The 20,103-nt window shown below is 42.4% G+C and overlaps 1 protein-coding gene and 1 non-coding gene across 4 annotated transcripts in view; both read right to left on the reverse strand.

Annotated features, from left to right (window-relative positions):
• XRCC5 (X-ray repair cross complementing 5) overlaps positions 1 to 20,103 on the reverse strand; it is a 90,115-nt gene that overhangs the window by 45,601 nt on the left and 24,411 nt on the right. For all 3 annotated transcript variants that reach the window (XR_007454288.1, XM_049614937.1, XM_049614938.1), the window contains exons 10-14: positions 19,560 to 19,622; positions 13,808 to 13,945; positions 12,676 to 12,766; positions 10,182 to 10,315; positions 4,053 to 4,249 (exon numbers count right to left, since the gene is read on the reverse strand). Coding sequence is in view for 2 of the 3 variants with exons in the window: in XM_049614937.1 (XP_049470894.1) it covers positions 4,053 to 4,249; positions 10,182 to 10,315; positions 12,676 to 12,766; positions 13,808 to 13,945; positions 19,560 to 19,622 (623 nt within the window). In the remaining variant the exon portion in view is untranslated. The remainder of the gene's footprint in view (positions 1 to 4,052; positions 4,250 to 10,181; positions 10,316 to 12,675; positions 12,767 to 13,807; positions 13,946 to 19,559; positions 19,623 to 20,103) is intronic.
• LOC125912027 (U1 spliceosomal RNA) lies at positions 9,024 to 9,186 on the reverse strand. Its single transcript, XR_007454593.1, has one exon. It is a non-coding gene; the product is annotated as a U1 spliceosomal RNA (small nuclear RNA).

Consider the following 20,103-nt stretch of genomic DNA (forward strand, 5'->3'; position numbering starts at 1 on the left):
ACCCATGTCCAATACATGTCAGCTCTTTCTGAGGAGTCCTTCAGAACAGAACATTTAAGGTTGGTGGGGGGAAGAAAGCAGACCCCAGAGGAATCTGAGATGAAGCTGCAAAGGCTTAGAAAGGAAAATCTGGAGACGTGGAAGTTAAACCTTCCTGAAGGTTTCAGGGAAGTGGCGGTAGCTGGGAAAAGCAGCAGTGTGGACTATGGTTCCAATAAGCCTAGCTCACGGAAGGAAAGAAGATGGAAACAGGTAGCAGTCTGAGGGAGAAAGTTGAGGGGATGCCTGTATTTCGTTTTATAGAAAAGAAATACGATGTTAACACGTGAGGACAAAGGAGCTGGTATGGAGGGAGAAGATAAAAATACAGAAAGAGGGAAGAAATTATTAGTGGATGAAGGTACCAGATGAGACAGAAGATGGCATCTCAGGACACAGGCAAAAGTCTGACTTTGGACAGGATGATGTACCCCATTCCACTGAGACAGGAAAGAGGAAGTGAAGGCAGATGCAAAACAGGTATATGGGAGACGGGCCAGAAAACTGAGGCATCCCCACCTACCGGGCCTCGATTTTCCCCACGACACCATTATCACCATCTTCATCACTGCCGTAGTTGCCACAGATGTGCCCAGGACGTGATGAGCAGTTTGTAAATCGGTTCCACACAAACACTGTACGCTTACTATGTGTTAGGCACTGTGTTGGGTTCTAGACACACAGCTGCCAACGGCACGTCTTACTCAATGAACCCGCGTGACAACTCCATGAGAGCTATTTCTAGTATCCCTGGTCACCCACCGGGAAACTGGAGCTGAGGGTGGATAAGCAAGTTGGGCCTAAGGTCACACTGCAGAGTGAGGGGACCAACTCACATGTCTGACTCTAGAGTCTAAACCAGTAACCAGGTGCGGCTGGTCGCGGAGGTAAGTGGGGAGGAGTCTTAGCAGACTTGAATAGAAAAGTTTAGACTATTGAGCATAGAGACAAAAAGGCATCAGGGGCACATACGAGTTTAGTTGCACAAACAGGATTAGACCTCCAATGTCCTAATTCTCACGTTTAAGTTCCCTGTCCAAGAGATGACATTTTCATTTCAGGGGTATGCAGCAACATTAAGGGAAACAATGCTGTAGACGATAAGGGCACGAATACATTTTTGGACTGCAATGTCACAAGGTGCTCTTATCTTCTTCAAATGAAGAAATCACTCCTGATATTCGGGATTCAACAGGTCCAGCGTGAATACTAGATCTTCTCAAACAGTCCATATTTTAATGGATAATGATACTGTTATTGCTTTGGGTTCTGACTACTGCCTTCAAACTGCTTCAATATCCGTGATTTCACTGTTATAATATCTCTTGAGATGAGGCTGTTTTTAGATGGAGAAATTCTCCTAAAGGTGAGATTATTTAACCAAAATCAGATCAAGAGTGACATAGCTGGAATAAAAACTGATGATTTCCAGTTCAAGACTCTTGTTTTGGCCTCTGACACTTCCTGAACAGATATTTGCCCCTCACCTCTATGACGGAAATATGTACCTGGGACATGGAGATGCTGAAAATACACAAAAACATAGCCAGTTGTTAGCAATTTTTCCCCCTTTGGGAGACCGCCTCTAAAGCTGATTGGAGCCTTGTCATTAAAATTGAGGGGTTTTAAGATCCCTGCAGAAGGGAGTCATTCCTCTTGAATACAAGAGTTCCCACCTACGGGCCTCAATAAATATTTGTTCAATGCGTCATTTCTGCAGCTCTTAAAAACCCGTAAGACTTCCGAGAAGAAAGGGTAGAGAATAGGAGTGTGAGTAGGTGTGTGTGACCGAGATAATTCCCGGGCTGGTTACTTGGCTATGTCGCAAACCACTGTGGGAGCAAAGAACAAGAAGCCCGTACACTGGGGCTTCCTGAAAGAGTGAGCATGAGGAGCAGGGATGAAGGTGTAATCACTGCAGGGATCAAAATCACAGAACAACAGTCTTTTGGGCCTATGTGGTGTGTTTTTTAACCAGCTAATTTACATTTTAATCAACGGGAGGAGGGGAAAACGGCCCATTTCTTTCCCACAACACCAGAAGGTAATCAAGATCATGAACTGGAGCTTTAATACAGAGAGAGAACAGCCACATGACTGCAGCGAGGCTACGGCAAGGCTGTCAAGGGAAGAAAAGGACTCAGAATTGTATTGAGCTGTTCTGAAATCCTAACCCAGAGGGATACAGGTGGATGAGGACAGCAGAGGGAAAGTGGATTTTTAGTGAGTCTTTCTTTGCAGAAGAAGGCATGACAGACTACAAAAACCATAAAACTCTCCAGCATGTGTTAGGAATGCATATGGTACACTATACCAATCCCATGATTCTTTTTTTTTTTTTTTTTTTTTTCCAATTCTGGCAAAGCTCGGGGTATTAACCTCTAAAAGGTCACAGTACACGCAAAGCTTTCCATTCAACTTGGAAGATAATTCACTAAATTAACAATTTATAGAACCCTGTGAAGGTTTCTGAAAATTATTCCATACTTCTCCAATGGGGTATTTACAAACAATATGCTTTACTTTGTCAATATACGGCTGTGGGAAGGAAATTAAAGGAAAAAAGAATTAAGGTCTAAAACTGAATCTTAGAAGGCACTGTAAAGAAATGAATAGATCATTTTGATTTGGGGAGAAAAGTCACCAATAACCAAAGCCACACCTGGTAAAATCAATGTTATCCACCCAAATGATTCCGGATAATCAAGAACAACTTCTTACAGTTTTTGTTTTGCTTTGAATGGAAACTGATACAGATTCTGAACAGAATCTGATGAGGGAGAAAACGTACTAGCTACCTGAAAGCTTGATCATAGGAAAAGCATTCTGCAGTCCTTAAACTATAAATCCCTTCCTACTGGTGTAACCAAGTACATCCCTGATAGAGAAGCTAAAGAAGAGCCAGGTTTTCATCCTCCCTCCCACTTTTCCTCCAAAAATCTCACTGCTATTCTCTGATACCAACCTCTGACTGAAAAACTTATGACCTTCACCCTGCCCTCTCATCCCCAGCACTCTACGTGAAAAACAGTAGAAGTGCCACTCTGGAAAATAGTGTGGAGGTCCCTCAAGAATTTTAAAACAGATCTACCCTATGACCCAGCAATAGCACTGCTAGGAATCTACCCAAGGAATACAGGAGTGCTGATGCAGAGGGGCACTTGTACCCCAATGTTTATAGCAGCACTTTCAACAATAGCCAAATGATGGAAAGAGCCTAAATGTCCATCAACTGATGAATGGATAGAGAAGTTGTGGTTTACATACACAATGGAATACTACTTGGCAATGAGAAAGAATGAAATCTGGCCTTTTGTAGCAATGCGGATGGAACTGGAGAGTGTTATGCTAAGTGAAATAAGTCATACAGAGAAAGACAGATACCATATGTTTTCACTCTTATGTGGATTCTGAGAAACTTAACAGAAGACCATGGGGGAGGGGAAGGGGGAAAAAAAAAGAGAGGGAGGGAGCCAAACCATAAGAGACTCTTAAAAACTGAGAAAAAAACTGAGGGTTGATGGGGGGGGGGAGGGCGGGGAGGGTGGGTGATGGGCATTGAGGAGGGCACCTCTTGGGATGAGCACTGGGTGTTATATGGAAACCAATTTGACAATAAATTTCATTAAAAAAAATAATGTTAGATCCCTAAAAAAAAAAAAAAAAAAGAAAGTAAGAAACAAAGAAAAACAGTAAAAGTTAGTCTTGGATGTTCAAAAACTGTTTAGCCTTCCCATTAAACATAAACTACCAAGAATGTGAGGCCGATCAAAACATCAACAACCCAGGAGGTAGCTCTAAATTCCAGGTGAACAGTAGGGATAAAATCTATCTACAATGGAGACAAAGGAGAAACCAGTATTTTCAATGCAAGGGTCAAACATCAAAAGGTTTCTTCCTTCCACCTGTGTGGTTCCACAAACCCATATGCAAGCCTCAATTCCAGAGCTCCTCTAAGACTACCACCAGTCTTAAGTACTCCAAAGTCCAGTGCAACTGCATCGAGTACTTACTTGTCTGGGAAAATGTTCTGAGCAGGCACTTGATCCTTTTTCTTGGTGGCTTCAGTCAGAGGGAAAACGGTCTTTATTTTAGAGAGAGGAATCTGACATTTAGCTGTCACCTCAGCAGGGGGATCCAGCATATTCCAAATATGCTGCTGAATTGGGGGCAGAGGCTCTTGGGGATGTAAAGCTCTGTGCGCCAGACACTGTGGAAAAGGTAGAAGGGTTTTAAAACACAGATGCAGACACCATATACAATTTCTTTATACTTTTCTGGTCAGAGATCCTCGATCTTTGGTTTGGGAGGGCTACAGGATTCCTACCACATGTAAAAGAGAACAAAGAGGGTGGCCTCGGAACCACCTTGGTTTGCAGGACACCAGCAGTGTCTACAACCGGATCTCAGCCGAGCGGCACCATCAGCGGGAGGCCTCCTAGAACAGAGGCTCATCTTATAAACAGAGGCTGCTGCTTCCACCACCTGGACAATATGTGGGGTTCTCTAAAACACATTAATTCCAAGGGCCTCGAATCCTTTTACCTCCCTTCAGAAGACTGCTTTCCCCCTTGCATAATCTTAGAAAACGACGTGTGGTAGATGAAACGGGGCTAAAACAGAGCCACTATGCTCGGTGAGTCCCAGGAAGAAATCTGCGAGAGAGATGAGAATGCTGGTCTGTCCCAAACCTCCCCAGAGTGCTCAGTTTGGGCTCCTCTCCACCGGTCTACCCACTTCTGTCCATCTCCTCTCCCAGCACTCTCGTCTGGGGACCATCCCCCCCCCCTTGCGTGGGCCACCAGTCACCTTCTAACTGGTCTCCCCAAATCTACTTTCAGTATCCTGTACAGCCAATGCCCTTACTGTGACCCTAAGAAGTCACGCACACCACGGCTCCTGCACGCCTCCCTCATCTGCCACCTTCCTCCTTGCTCGTCACAACCCAGCTACACTGGGCCCTGCCTGTTTCCCTCAGGTGCCAGGCTCATGCTAGCCTTTGGGTCCTGAGTTTATCGCTCTCTCTGCCTCACCGGCCTTCCCCTAGATCTCAACAGAGTTGAGCCTTTTTTTAATCCTTCTGTTCTTTGCCCAACTATGATCTCCTCAGAGAGGCCTACCTGGACACTGTGAAGGAACCCCTCCACGCCCAGCCTGCCACCCAGCGATTTTCTATCATTACCCCTGTTTTACAGTTTTCATAGCATTTGTCAGTATCTAACATGATCAGTTTTGTAGTTTACTTACTATTTAACCTTCCCTCTTAAAAGAAGAGATCTTGTTTGTCTTGTTTAGTGCTGAATTCCAGGTACTAAAAGCCGTGCCTGGCACACAATAAGCACCTAATAGGTATTGGCCGAAGGACTAAAGTACTCCTTCCCGGGACTCCACCTGTTAACACAAGTGTCGGGAAGCAGCACCAAGAGCAGGGCCAGGGTCCAGGCCAGGTCCTGCGCGGCGCACATGAGTGGAAATCCGGACAGCAAGCCTCCTCCGTTCGGTCACCCGTACCGCTTTCAGTCTGCTCAGCCCGCCTGTAGCGGTGCTGGTGTCTGCCCAGAAAAGTGAATACTCCGAAAAGGAGTACAGGAAGGTGAGCAAAATGCAACTATCACGGACCTCTCCTTTCCTTTTGCTAGAGAATCATCCCAAAGTTAGGCTGGAGAACACGAGTCCTACTATTCCCACCTTTAAACGATTTGCACACTGATAATTTTAAAGAAAAAAAATCCAGGGAGCTGAAAAGTTCTTACAGTTCAAAACACTGTTTCATATCACAAGGTATAGGATTTATAGCACCTCATGAACTGCTTTCCTACCCTGTAGGAAACGTGAGGCTGGAAGTCTCCATTCTAAAAAGACCAAACAAACAAAAACAAAAAGCTGAAACTTAGATAGTAAATATCACCTGAGTTGACGGCTTCTAGAACTCTGATGTGCTGCTCTGTCATCTCATCTCAACACAGTGACCACACTCGTCCTTCTCCACAGTATATTAATCCGTCTCAGAGTCTGTTTTCCTCTTTCCTAATCACTCCACTTTCCCCTGAGCACCAGCAACATTAGCTCATTTAATGTGAAGCAAAAGGGGAAACTGAAGTGACTCCAAACCCTGTGAATCTACCCCCAACCTTCTTGTGCACAGTTCTTAATTCACAGTGCTCTCCCTCAGGTCATTACATTATCTGCAAAGCTCAGAAAGCCCTCAGGACGTAAGCTGTAACCCAACACAGCAGACGACCTTTTATATACTCTGGAAGACTCGCTGATACTCACTCAACATCTCTGAGGCAACAACTACAACAAATGGACAAATATCCTACACAACCTCCCCGCAGAAAAACACTCCAGTAGGAACTCTAGACAGTTCTTTCAAACAGTGTCATCACTCGCAAGTCGGTAATAATCTACAGGAGATGTGCTAAAGCATCAACCACTCCTACTTTTTCAAAGGTCGTACTTTAGATAAAACTAAGTGGGATACTTATCAAATTCATTCACTCAAAAAAATCTCAATTCATTAAAAAAACTGAGGTAATGAGAAAGTAATGCAATACTTTTTAATAGCAGAGAAGCTGACATTACACTCTTAAACCTATTAATTTGTCTTTTAAGCAACTGTTATTCCTTGATGTGATTTTTGTAATTTGAAAAAGACTAGAAAAAAAACCCTGCAGGCCACATGATTAGCTCATAAGTTACGAGCATGTTGATGTTACGAGCATGTTGATTTTAACAACCCTGCATCAATGGTTTAAAAGCCAGTTGTAACTCTACACAAAAAGTGTATCTCTCAGCATTTCTTTTTTTAAAAAATGCTTATTTATTTATTTTGAGAGAAAGAGACAGAGAGAGCATGTATGTACAAGCAGGAGAGGGGCAGAAAGAGAGGGAGAGAGACTGAAAATGCCAAGCAGGCTCCGTGCTGTCAGCGCAGAAGCAGAACCTGACGCGGGGCTCGAGCTCACAAACTGTGAGATCATGACCGGAGCTAAAATCAAGGTCAGATGCTCAACTGACTGAGCTACCTAGGCACCCCTTCAGCATTTCTTTGTAAAATTAGAATTAAATTAACCTCATCAACAAACTGATGGGTAACCTCTCCTTCCTTCTGCCCCCTACTCCCAGCTGAGTCACTCTCAGCTATGAATGTTTCATTTATAAAGGAGGTTAAGGAAGTCTTCCTAGGTCCCCCATCCTACTTAGCTTCCTGTATCCTCTCTCCTTCCCTCCATCAGTAGAGCTTTCTCCTGCTCCCACCCCACTATTCCACCGCCGCTGGGCCCTCAATGTAAGCAGAGACTTCATGCAGACACTAACGGCCCTTCGTCATGCTCGCTCACCATCACTCACCAGTGAGCAGCATCAAACTTGCTTTTTCTTTCCGGACATGGATCACTCCCTGTGCCTTCCAAGGCACCAGCTTCTCCTAGTTCTTTCTACCTTTTTTTTTTTTTTTTGGAGAAGGGGAGAATAAGAACGGTTCATTTGTCTTTTAACAACCCTTCTTCTGGCTGTTCCTAATTATTCACTCACACGCTGGTGTGCAGGACTTTGTTTTCTTTTCTTCTCACGCAACGCTTTCCCTAGGCGATCTTGTTCACTTCTATTACCCAAGTGGGGAGGACTCCCAAATCCATGTACTTAGTCCTGACTTCTCTCCTGGGGCTCCGCATCCCTATTTCCAACTTCCTACTGGGTGTGTGGGTGTGTGTACCAGGATAGCCAACCAACGGCTCAAATTTAACACCTGCAAAAACACATGAACTACCTTTTCAGTGTGTTCATTCTATATTCCCCATCACAATTAACAGTGATGCCGTCCCTCAGGCACCCAAGCTAGGATCCTGTTATCTTTAATTCCTATTCCTCAACTACACCCAGCCCCTCCAGTCCTGTCTCCTCTGCCTTTACATTTTCCCTCTCCGCTTTCCCTGTCACTGCCTGAACTCAGGCCTTCATGGGGGCCACTGCAAGTTTCCCAACTGGTCTCTGCTGCACCTCCATGTCACTACCAGAGAGCTATTTTCTAAAAATCTGTCACCCACCTGCGGACAAAATCCTGTGATTTCCCACTGCCTACAGGGCAACGTGCAAGCGACTGGCTCTTCACGACCGGCCTGCTATTGAGCTGTCCTGCCCTCTTTTCCATCGTGTCCCCATACAGCCTCTTCTCCAGCCAAATGGAACGATCTGGAGACTCCCAAATCCAGCACCCTTCTTCCTGTTTCCGTGCTTCTGCACATGCTACTTCTTTTGCCTGGTGTGTCCTCGTCACATTTCCTCAGTGAAGCCTTCCTCAAGTCACCCACGTGCAAGAATCTCTCTTTTCCCCATATGGTTTTGTGCCCACCACTGTTGTACCTATTGGTTTTACGTCTCTACTCCTCTGGGCGGGCGCGGGCGGGGGGGGGGGGCGGCTTTAAGCAGTGAGCTTATTGTATCTTTAGCTCACGGCACAATGTTAGTACTTAATAAATACGTGTTAAAAAAAAAGTAAATTCAATTTATAAACGCCATAGCAATAGTATTTCTTTATACAGACAAACCATATTAGAAACTCTCCCCCACAAAAGCAAGCAAGGCTGCTAAACTGTGAAAATCAAAGCTGCCAGTGTTTGCAGCTATTGTTACTTTGAAAGGTAACCATACCTGTGCTTATGGCTTGTTATCTGTTCATCAACCCAATAAACATTTACTGAAGGCAGATGGAATACACCCTAGATAAATCTGCCAAGTATTAGAAGTTTCTATTTTCCACCATGGTGATCAAATGTTTTTGCAAGCTTTCCACACCAACTGGTCTCCTCCTCCCTTCCCTGCAAATGACAGAGGGCTTCAAGTCTTGAAGTCCACTTGTCAAAAACACGAAAGAAGTTTACACAAGTAACATGTACTTGACTGCACTTAGAATACTAGAGCATTCACTGAGTCAGCGCTTTACATGTTAAGCTTTATACTCTTTTTTTTTTTTTTTTTAAAACCAGGGGAAAGTGCTAACACAGTCCCCCACTACCACAAGTTACGCAGTTGAGTTTCCCACATTTGGGGAAATCACAGGGGTCAGCACATCCAAAGTGCAATAGATAAACCTCACCCTGGGAAAACCACCTTCACAATCAGGTATCTCTCCTGCCAGGTAAGTTTTTAAGCTTTATATTCTAATTTTGAGGAAAAGATTTGTTTTCACTACTTAAGGAATTACAAGCATCAAAAAAACAGGCAGTTCCTTTTGAGTAGAAGATCCCTCAAAATTACATAAGGCCCCGATATGCACTTGAGTCAGTCACTTTGAGAAAGGAGTCAAAAGGGACAAGGAGTTGTCTCTCCCTCACCTCCCCACATGTCTACCTGCCCCTGCCCCTGCAAGAGCAGGTCCTCCACTCCTCAGTGAGGAAGACCTCGCCTGAAAAAGCTGCTTGTGATGTTTGTCAGCTCTGTGGGGTTCAGAGAGGGCTCTGTCCTACTGCCAGCAACTTCATCCGGGACTGGAACATTCCTTCAGTCCATCCACTCCCTATCTCAGCACAAGTCAGCCCCGCCTATCAGCCTTCCCAGCTGCCCTTAATCCAGTCGCCACCTTCCAATTCCTTTGGTCCAAGATGCAGAAATACCTATTTTACGTTTTTTTTGTGTTTTAGTCACTCTTTAATAATTTAACACTAACCCTCTTTATCCGACCTCTATGCTACCTTTAATTATGAAATTTTTGATAAATGTGGTACTGGAACACTTCTCTAATGTTATTATAAGGTCACAAAAAACTCTCCTATTTGCATATAAAAACCAAAGAAAAGTCTCATTCACATAAAATAGAGGAGAAAAGCCTAGAAAAGGCATGAAGAAGAATCTGCTCTTTATGAAAAAACTAGCCTTAAAAAAACCCAACAAACTGGCCTTCCTAAAAAAAAAAGAATTTTTCAAGTATCTTAACTTTACTTCTTTCTCTCCAACAGCTCAAAGTATTTTTATGTTTTTCAGTAGAAGAGGAAGGTATTACTCTTTTATTAAATAAAGCAACTGAAGCCCTCAGAGGACAAAAATGCTTGTGGCCAATTACACTCTTTTCACCCACTCATTTAAAAAATTTTTCACTCATTAAAAAAAAAAAAAAAAAGACTGGTTCATCTTCCCTCTCTTACCTGATACAACCTCTGATGTTGAGGGTTTGGGATTTTGGTGGTTGGAAACAAGTCTTCAATGGTGTCTTCCTTTTCATCTTTCTTTACCAAGCTCATGGAGTCAATCAAAGCATCAACAGCACTCAACTGAGCCTCTAAAACAAGGATAACCAGAGCAGTGCCAAGGAAAAATGATTACGTCCACTGTTCTACACTAAAACAAATGCTTTCCATTCACAGATACAGAAATACTGGCAAGTTACACAGTCCAGGCCTGGCCAAAATAGTCTCTAGTCCTGCAAGTCATTTAACTAAACTGAGTCTTGGTTTTCTCTTTTGTAAAAAGAGCTATTTAGAGTAGCTGGTCTCTTAGGTCCTATCTAGCTATACCATTTGGTCAACTTTCACAGTATAATACCATATTGAAAGCAAAAGTTTGTTCCAAAGGAAGCACCACAGCCATACAAAACCCATCTTCCATACAGTGACTCAAAATATTCAGTATTCAATGAGTTAGTATGTTCAAAAAATTAGTAATTATCTGGAGAAAAACATGGAAAAGAAAATACCTTTGGTGAGAAGGCATAAGCTTTACCAGGATTTCCTAAAACTTGTATCAGACTGACTTGATAGGAAGACAGAAAAACCCAAAGGGAAGACACTGGTAGACCAGAGGGAGTAGACTCCTTCTCAATCTCCAAAAGTCAGAATGAGCTCTCTCCTCTCCCAAACCATATGGCCTGTATGCACACCTGTGCACACGTCTTACCTCACTCTATCCAAACTGTAAGACCCTTGAGAGCAGAAACATGACAACTTCTTCATTACCTCCCTCCCAATACCTAACAGAAAGCAACTGCTCTTAAATAAAAATCTACCGACTCAACAAAAATGGCAGTCCAAAGCAACGTGGATGAAAGGCAACTCTCCAAAACGCTTCTACCTAAACTACCGTGTATAACTTCCATTTTGCTGATTCACACAGCAGCTCAGCTGTTAAAAGCTGAAGTGCTATTTTTGGACCATTCACAGCCAGTCGGCAAAAGGTGGAAGAGAATAAGCAGCTCCTAAAAAGCCTACTAGGCTTCTATTCTTCACCTTCTCAAGTATCCCTTTTACTACAAAAAGAAAGAGCTTATAGATATTTATCACGATACGTTTCTATCCCAGTTTCAGACTTTCCAGGGGGAGCTTTCAGACCTTACCACCTGGCACCACCTCAAGCTGACACAGCCATCACCACCTTAAGCTGACTACTGCAGGGTCCACTGGCAATAGGGAGGAGGTTGCACCTGTGTGTGGGAACGTTCAGTGGCTGTTACTTGCTACTCCAAGCTACTATCAAGACCTCTACATAATTGGAATTGCATACCTCTACATAAACATCTACTTGGGACACGTGCCAAACAGGGTTAATGATCCATTTTGCAATGGAGAAAATGCAAATAATAATACACAAACACAAAGGAAATAAAGCAAGGCAGAAAGATACTGAATATTTTAGATCCGGAGTAAATGGTTTATATGTCTATATGATAATTTTTCAATAAAGCTCTCTTTTTTAAATGTCTATGCATTTAACATTTGAAATTATCAAAATGTAGAGAAATGATACTGTAAACACAGTGCAGGCTTCTATACATTCAAGTCCATGCCTGGCTCCGCCATGATGCACAGGGACTCATTTCTAGAAGGTAAAGACACAGTGCTAGGCCCCCTTTGGTTCGTGGCTTTTCTACTGCACACAGATCCTAACAGATCTAACCAAAAAAAAACAGAAAGAACCCACTTCTGAGACTCATCTCACAACCCCCTAATCCTACAATGTCACACAGATTTAAACTTTCAAACTAAAACATCTACTCATTTTTTTGTGTGTTCTTTTTGGTATATTCATCACATTTGGCCCACTATGATATCTTACGCAACTGCCTTAAACTGTGAGCTCTCTCAAAGACAGTATCTGTGAGCATCATTCTGTGTGGCACCCTGACATTTGTAGCCAGGTGCTTAATAAAGTCCTTTTCTGATCAAGCCCATCGTTAACTCCTAGAAACAAGGAACAAGGAGACTGGAACTGTTACTGTAAACTACAAAGAAAAGGCAAAGAGAAAAGTTAATCTCCAGCACTGTTACTTTTCAGTTCAAAGACAGTTACATCGTATTTTATGTGGGACACTGAAGTCACAGCTTTGACACTATACATCAGTTCACTTCAGCAGAGGGCAAACTGGTTCACAACCAGAGAATGTACATCCATTTCCCACAAGTTGCTCCCTAGATACAAACTCTAAGTCAGAAATGGGAAACAAGATAGTGTTTGGAGAGTCCAGGGCAAACCTATACCTACTTTCATCATGCCCCACTTTCATCATCACTGTGTACAAGCGTGACTGGAATCCAAGCAATTCCACTCTGGGAAATCCCCTGGTCCCAACCATGACTGCACACAGGTGATTTCCCAAGAACAGTGTGTGTTTAGAGGCAATTAATGAGCAAATGGAAATAAACTCACCTGTGGGAGTGCATTTCTTACTATTTTTCAAGGATGAAAACATATATTGTCGCAAGTCTTCCATAAAAGGCAGCTGCACGTACATTAAACACTAATGAGAAAGAAAGGAAGTAAAAGCAGAAACAACCAAATTAATGGAAAAAATATAAAACTGGTCTCAAACACCATGAAGGTGGCACAACTGAAGTATTACAAAAGTCAGACAACTCAAGTCTGGTACATGGTAAGTAAAGTGTTTTGATTTGTTATCAGTTGTACACAACTGTAAATTAACAGTACAAAGAATATCGAACATAAGAGAAATACTTAAAAGAAAGACTATCAAAGAATATCTGCAAAATGCATGACTAATACAACAAATCAGAAGGGTGTGGTGTCTAGAAGGTTGAGCATGAACTCAGGACTTTTGCCTTCTCTTTTCCAGTTTCTCTTTTCTACCACAGAAAAGTTCTCTGAGAAACAGTATGTGGTAAAGAATCTGGGCCTATATTTTGAACAGGAGAACCCTAAATAAACGGAATTTTTCTCTTCAAATTTTTATTTAAATTCTAGTTGGTTAACATACAGGGCAATACTGGTTTTGGGAGAATTCAGCAATCCATCACTTACCATACAACAACCACATCACAACAAGTGCCCTCCTTAGTACAGACCCTCCCTTCCCCACCTCCCTCTGTCAAGCCTGTTTGTTCTCTAAGAGTCTGAACTGAGTTTTTCAAGGATCACAACAAAATCATAGCCTCGACCTTTATTCATAGTCTTCATTTGTAAAAATGAGGGTACTCTCTCTCCCCATTAGGTTCTGAAAAATCAAGAAGGGTAAGAACCGAGAGGTCACTGGACTGAGCAAACAGAAGGTTTATTGTTAACTTTCATCGATTTGATTTAATCATAAGTTCCTTACCTACTTTTACAATTTATGTTTTTTCACTGCAACTGAAGGTGTGGTTCACACACCAACAGCATCAGCATTACTTGGGAATTTGTAAGAAACGCACAGTCTCAAGCACCTCCCCAGACCTACACTATCAGATCACCAAGTAATTCCCATGCACAGTAATAGCTGAGAAGCACTGTTTGGGATAAAGGAACTGAGGGAAAATAATTAACTTGAAAGACCTGTGGGTTGTACCTCATAGGCATCCTTGATATAAGGAAAAGCCATGCCAACTTGAGGATTAGTTCTTCCGGCATAAGCATATCGAACCACGGCCACCATGTCTAATTCATCCAAAGCATGAATCAGGGAGGAAAGTGCCACTGCTGCTGCCTAGGGAGAAAGACGCTGCGTTAACCAAGCCAACATGTGTGTACTTTCCCAGTGGAACTCAATCCAGCTGACCCTTGAACATGTGAGCAGGAATGCACGAGTCCACTTATACGCTGACCTTTTTTTTAATGTTTATTTTTGAGACAGAGAGAGAGAGAGAGACATAGCACAAGCAGGGGAGGGGCAGAAAGAGAGGGAGACACAGAATCAGAAGCAGGCTCCAGGCTCTGAGCTGTTAGCACAAAGCTCTACGTGGGGTTTGAACCCACGAACTGTGAGATCATGACCTGAGATGAAGTCGAACATTCAACCGACTGAGCCACCCAGGCGTCCCTGCACAGATTTTTATAGCATAGTACTATAAATGCATTTTCTTTTCCTTATGATTTTCCTAATAACATTTTCTTTTCCATAGCTCACTTCACTATAATACATCATATAATACACATAGCATATAAAACACATATTAACTGCTGTTATTGGTAAGACTTTCGGTAGACAGTAGGCTATTAGTAGTTAAGTTTTCAGGGAGTCAAAAGTTACACTGGATTTTTGACTGCATGGGGTACCAGCACCCTAACTCTCCACTCCTCTCCAGTGTCCAAAGTTCAACTGTACTTGGAAGATTGCTATCCACTTAAGAAAAAGAAATTCCTGGGGCGTCTGGGTGACTCAGTAGGTTGAGCGTCCAACTTTGGCTCAGGTCATGATCTTGCGGTTTGTAACTTTGAGCCCCGCGTCGGGCTCTGTACTAACAGCTCAGAGCCTGGAGCCTGCTTTGGATTCTGTGTCTCCTTCTCTCTCTCTCTCTGCCCCGCCCCCATTCATGTTCCATCTCTCTCTGTCTCAAAAAAATAAATAAACATAAAAAAAAAAAAAAAAAGAAGGGTGCCTGGGTGGCTCAGTCAGTTAAGCATCTGACTTCAGCTCAGGTCATGATCTCACGGTCTGTGAGTTTGAGCCCCGCGTCGGGCTCTGTGCTGACAGCTCAGAGCCTGGAGCCTGCTTCGGATTCTGTCTCTCCCTCTCTCTCTGCCCCTCCCCCGCTCATGCTCTGTCTGTCCCTCTCTGTCAAAGATAAATACACATTAAAAAAAAATTAAAAAAAAAAAAAGAAAGAAAGTCCTTTTGTCTTTAAATTACACATTGTTTCCACCATGCTTACAACCTATATTATTAGCTGGCAGATAGCACACCTTTATTAGCAATGTTACTAAAAATGAAATTATTTGTTGGCAGTTACAGATTATCCGACTCAGCAAACTTCTGAGCTCTAACGCTGTAACGTTTTTATTTAGTATTTGAGTTTTGATTAAGTTTTGTGCTTATAAAAATTTACTCTGGGACCCTATAGCTGATAACTAGATCAAACATATAGACTGAACAGAAAACATACGGAGTATTTTTAGTGTTTCTAAAGCCTGAGTAGGAATTACTATTATTATAATTTGGAACTGATAATATGATAGAAAACATTAACCTCTTTTTTCTGCATCCTTCTTCATGCCAGAAATTAAAAAGGTTCTGTTAACTCTTCTCAGTTGTTACCAGAATGAACATATTTAAAACAGTGGTCCTAGAACACCATTTGTGCCTGGCTCACATTGCTTTTGAGTCTCTTCAATATATATTGATCATGTATTGATTTATCCTTAATTTTTTTTCATAGTTTGGTCAGATAAATTCAGATGTATACAATGGAATACCTTTTCTTGACTGAACTACGCTATGATGTCCACAGGAATATGCAGTAAAGAAAAATAAACAACTATACTAGGTCTAAAAAAAAAAAGACTGTTATCTACTTTATTCCTATTTCAGATTTTTTAATTTAATTTTATTTTTTTCAAGAGAGCAAGAGAGCGGGGAAAGGGGGAAAGGAAGAGGGAGGGGGAGGAGAGGGAGGGGGGAGGGGGAGGGAGAAAGAGAGAGAGCGCGAGCCAGTTTCAAGCAGGCTCAAGCAGGCTCCATGCCCAGCGCAACCCTGGGATCATGACCTGAGACGAAATCAAGAGTCCGACGCTTAACTTGACTGAGCCACCCAGGTGCCCCCAGATTTTTTTAAGCGCCCCTGTACCCACTTCAAGGCCACACTGTACACATCTGATTTGGTCAGACATATTGTAACCTCTTCTGAAACTTCATTATGTGGATCCTCTCTTATTGTATCTTATCTTCATCTTCCTTCTTCTCTGAATTCATACCCTTATCCTCCAAATAAACTCCCCTCTCAGCCTTCCTAAACAAAATATTTCTTTTTCTCCCCCTCTCTCCATAAATTACTATCTAGATCGTTCCCTTCACCTCTAAATGTCATGAAATAATAGTCTTGGTGTTTTCGCTGCTTACAACACAATTATTCTTCCATCTAATCCAGCTACTGACCTCACCTTCCTTACTGAAATTATTCTCCAAAGTCACTCATGACCTTCTAATTGCCAATCCTTTGTTCCCATTCTATTTGACCTTTCAGGAGCACTTAACCATCCCCTTTTCTCTGTACTTTCTCCTTCTTCGGCTTCAGAAACAATACTCTTCTCTGTGGGTCATCCCCCCCCTAACTCTTCAGTTCTTCCACTAATCGTGAAATTCTGTTCTTGGCTTTTCTCTCCTTCTCTCACTCTGAAACTCTACTTGGGGATTATTTTACCCAGTCCCATGAGTTGATGAATCAGAATCTGTATATTCAGCTTTAAAACTGAATCCAGACTTTAAAATCCAGGCTTCTATTGCCTACTAGCCGATAGATAGCTCATACGGTTAGACCACAGGTATTGCAAACTGTTCATGACCAACAATGAACTACTATCTTTCCCCCATTCTCCTCCAGTGCTCCCTACTTCACGAGCTCCATCTCCCAATCAACCAAACGAGAAGCCTCAAAGTTTTTAGTCATACCACCTGACTCATCTCTCACCTTCACATGTTCAGCAAACTCAGCCAATTCTACTTCTGCACTGTCTCTCAAATCTATCTTCTTTTCCATCGCTGCCTCTCCAGTTCAGAGCTGATCATGTCAGGCCCTTCCCTAAGAATCTCCAAAGGTCCCACTCCTCTAGCCTCAGGGGTCTGTCCGTCACTCCTGGACTAGCCTTGCACTTTCCGTCCTCTGTGGCTTTCTGTTCTTATAGTTTCCTCCTAGCTAGAATGCCCTCTCCACATCTGTCTTCTGAGCTCCTAACCGATTTTCACGGCCCAGTAATGTGACACCCTCTCCATTTTAGATTTGCTTCACTCTCCCTCTCCATAACTCCCAAACACATTGTCTGTACTTTTCTCAATGTTAAAGTTAACCTTTATCAAAGTTAGCTATGTAGATTTTCATTTCCTCCACTAAAAACCTGTAACCTCAATACCTTTTCATCAAAATCCTCTATAGGTTTCGTGACAGATTCATTACCTTTTTAGTTCAATTCAAGGAATATTTACTTAGTGCCTACTCTTTGCTACACAATGTCTTAGGTCCTATAAAAAAACAAGGATGAGTCCCTGATCTCACTGAGCTAATACATTCTTTACTAACAGGAAGTGACATACGTACCAAATACAGAACTTGTATAGTCTAACAAGTCCCAATAGACCGGTAAACACAATGGGAGTCTGAGGAAGAGATTACCTCTAATTTGTCTGCAAATTTCTATCTGGGTGTCTTTGACGGAACCAACTGGGATACTGAAGGAAGGATGGGGTCAGGGATGACTGTGACATTGTAAACACAACGCTACACCTGTGGGAAACTCAACTAAAGCTCCATTTCTTTCTCTTCCTCTTCCCTTTCTCCTCCACACACAGTACAAATCACGTACAAGTGTAGATTCTCCATACACAAAAATAATTATATGTTCATGAGCAGAGAAAACATATTTTTAAAAGGAATTATTCACGGAATCATAGAATATTTGAGTTGGAAAACAACAGCATTCATCTAGTTTAACAACCCACATGCTGACAAAACTCCCTCCCCAAAATCTGGCTGGTGGAAATAAAGACTCTGCTGGGAAACATTCAGGAATGGAGATCCAACCATCTCACAAGAAACCAATCCACTTGGAGGTAGTAATCCTTGTTGACAAAGTAATTCTTCATTTTGAACAAAACCACCACTTGTTGGCAGGAAACCTAGTTTATTTTCCGTTCCACATAACAACCCTCTAATGCATGGAAGAAGGCTCTCATGTCTGTCATCCCTCCTACTTCCCTACCCACCTATGGAAGTTCTTTCCATACAACCTTTTATTGGAAGTCATCATGACATAATTGTATGTCCCTTCCTCCTCTGCTTATCTCAGAAGCTCCAATTAGTTAATACTCTTCTTTGACTAGGACATCAAGAACTTACACCACACAGTGGCCCTTTGCCATTAGAAGAGGATTTTTTTTTCCTTTGAGTGACTCAAAGTAACCCAAGGATACGGGGTCTGTGTGAGGTCGGACTGGAATTATACATGACACAAGGCTGCCCTCAGCTAGCAAGTCAAGATAATCACGTAGGCCGTACCACAAAGCTGTTGTCAACGGTCTTCACTGCATACTGGCAATCACATGAAGTGATCAGAATTTTGTCTGTGTGAAGGGATGCTAAGTTGGAGTTAAAATTCAGAAGTTAAAAATGCTGTTAAGCTATGACAACAATATATTCTAGACACACATAATTCCCAAGAGGATTTGATTCAGGAAAAACCCATAAACTTGGATTCTCAAGTAAACCAGAATTGACATATGCCTACTGTGCTCTAATGACAAACCCATTCAGTGCTGATGGGAAAGCAACCAATTCTCCTAACTGAACTGTTCTGAGAATGGCATGCCTACTTACCAGGTCAACAGCCAGGTAACCCTCAGAAGTGAGGAGGACGCAGAAAAGGGCCCAAGAGGCTAGATCAAGTACTTATACCACTGCCCTCCCCATACCCCAAACAAGCCTTCTACATCCAGATTACTAACATCAAATGCAAATACTTCTGGAACCCCAATACCTGTTTAAGTAGCCTTAAATGGACACTAGACTGCAATATTCCAGTCAAGATCACACCTCCAAATGACACGTTCCAACCTGGAGGCTGAGTGGAAACCATTTACAGAGAGGGGAGAGGTGACAGTAGGATGCAAGAGTCATGAGTTGTTAGCCAGGCACAGACCAGCTTGAAAACAGAATCTCTTGGAGAGGTGGGAAAAGAGCACAAAGAAAGAGCAAAGGGTGCACAGATGAATTTCTCAGAGAGGGAGGTGGTCCAGTGAATCACGAAAGCTCAGCTCCAGAATGCTAAAGCCAGCGCTAAATGTCCAGTGTATATGACAATGAAAATGGCAACCTGACCCCAAGCCTCCTGAACATCTGACCATGAGACTCCCATACCTAAATGCATTTGTTCAAATGTTTTTGTTCTTAATACTCACCTGGTCTCCAACTGAAGGACTATGTTCTCAGGCCTTGTGCTCATGCTATGACAAATTCATTTATCATGTCTCCATTTTCAGAGTTAAACGTCAGTGAACTTTCCCACTGCTGTTGCAAGAATTAACGTCATTTTAAACCACAAATAGCCCCACACAACTCACTTAAAATGACAATTCAATTCTGTGGCACTACCTCAAAGGCTTACTGTCAACTTACCTCATCATCTTTTGCTGCAAAGACCTTTAGGACTTGATTTCCCACAAAATATCTTCTGTGGACCTACAAGAGTTAAGTAAGGAAAACAACTGGTTTTGATCCAAAGTAAGTAACACGTATAGCCATAATGCCACAGTTATTAAGAAATTCTATTCTAAGTGCTCTTAGTAAAAAACATTCACAGGGGCTAGAACAAACTTATTGCTTGAGGTCCAACTCAACACAATAAATATGTGAATTCCAAGCATATGTCAAACACTGTTCTGAGCACTGTGAACACAGTACTGATCAGGATGTAGTCTTGTCTGAAGGAGCTCAGACAAATGTGAAATTAACTGCAACGCAGTGCTATGCTCCAGCACTACACAAGCACAAGAATACAGTATTGTAACTCAGGGCCACAAAGGCACATGAACGGAGCATCTAACTCGGTCATGAAGGGTCAGAGCAGGCTTCTGCAAATGGTGACACTGAGGTCAGGACTTAAAGGATGCGCAGGAACTCAGAGAAAAATCTAGCACAAGCATCTTGGGCAGGGATACTA

Source organism: Panthera uncia, assembly GCF_023721935.1.
Source record: "Panthera uncia isolate 11264 chromosome C1 unlocalized genomic scaffold, Puncia_PCG_1.0 HiC_scaffold_3, whole genome shotgun sequence".
NCBI lineage: Eukaryota > Metazoa > Chordata > Mammalia > Carnivora > Felidae > Panthera > Panthera uncia.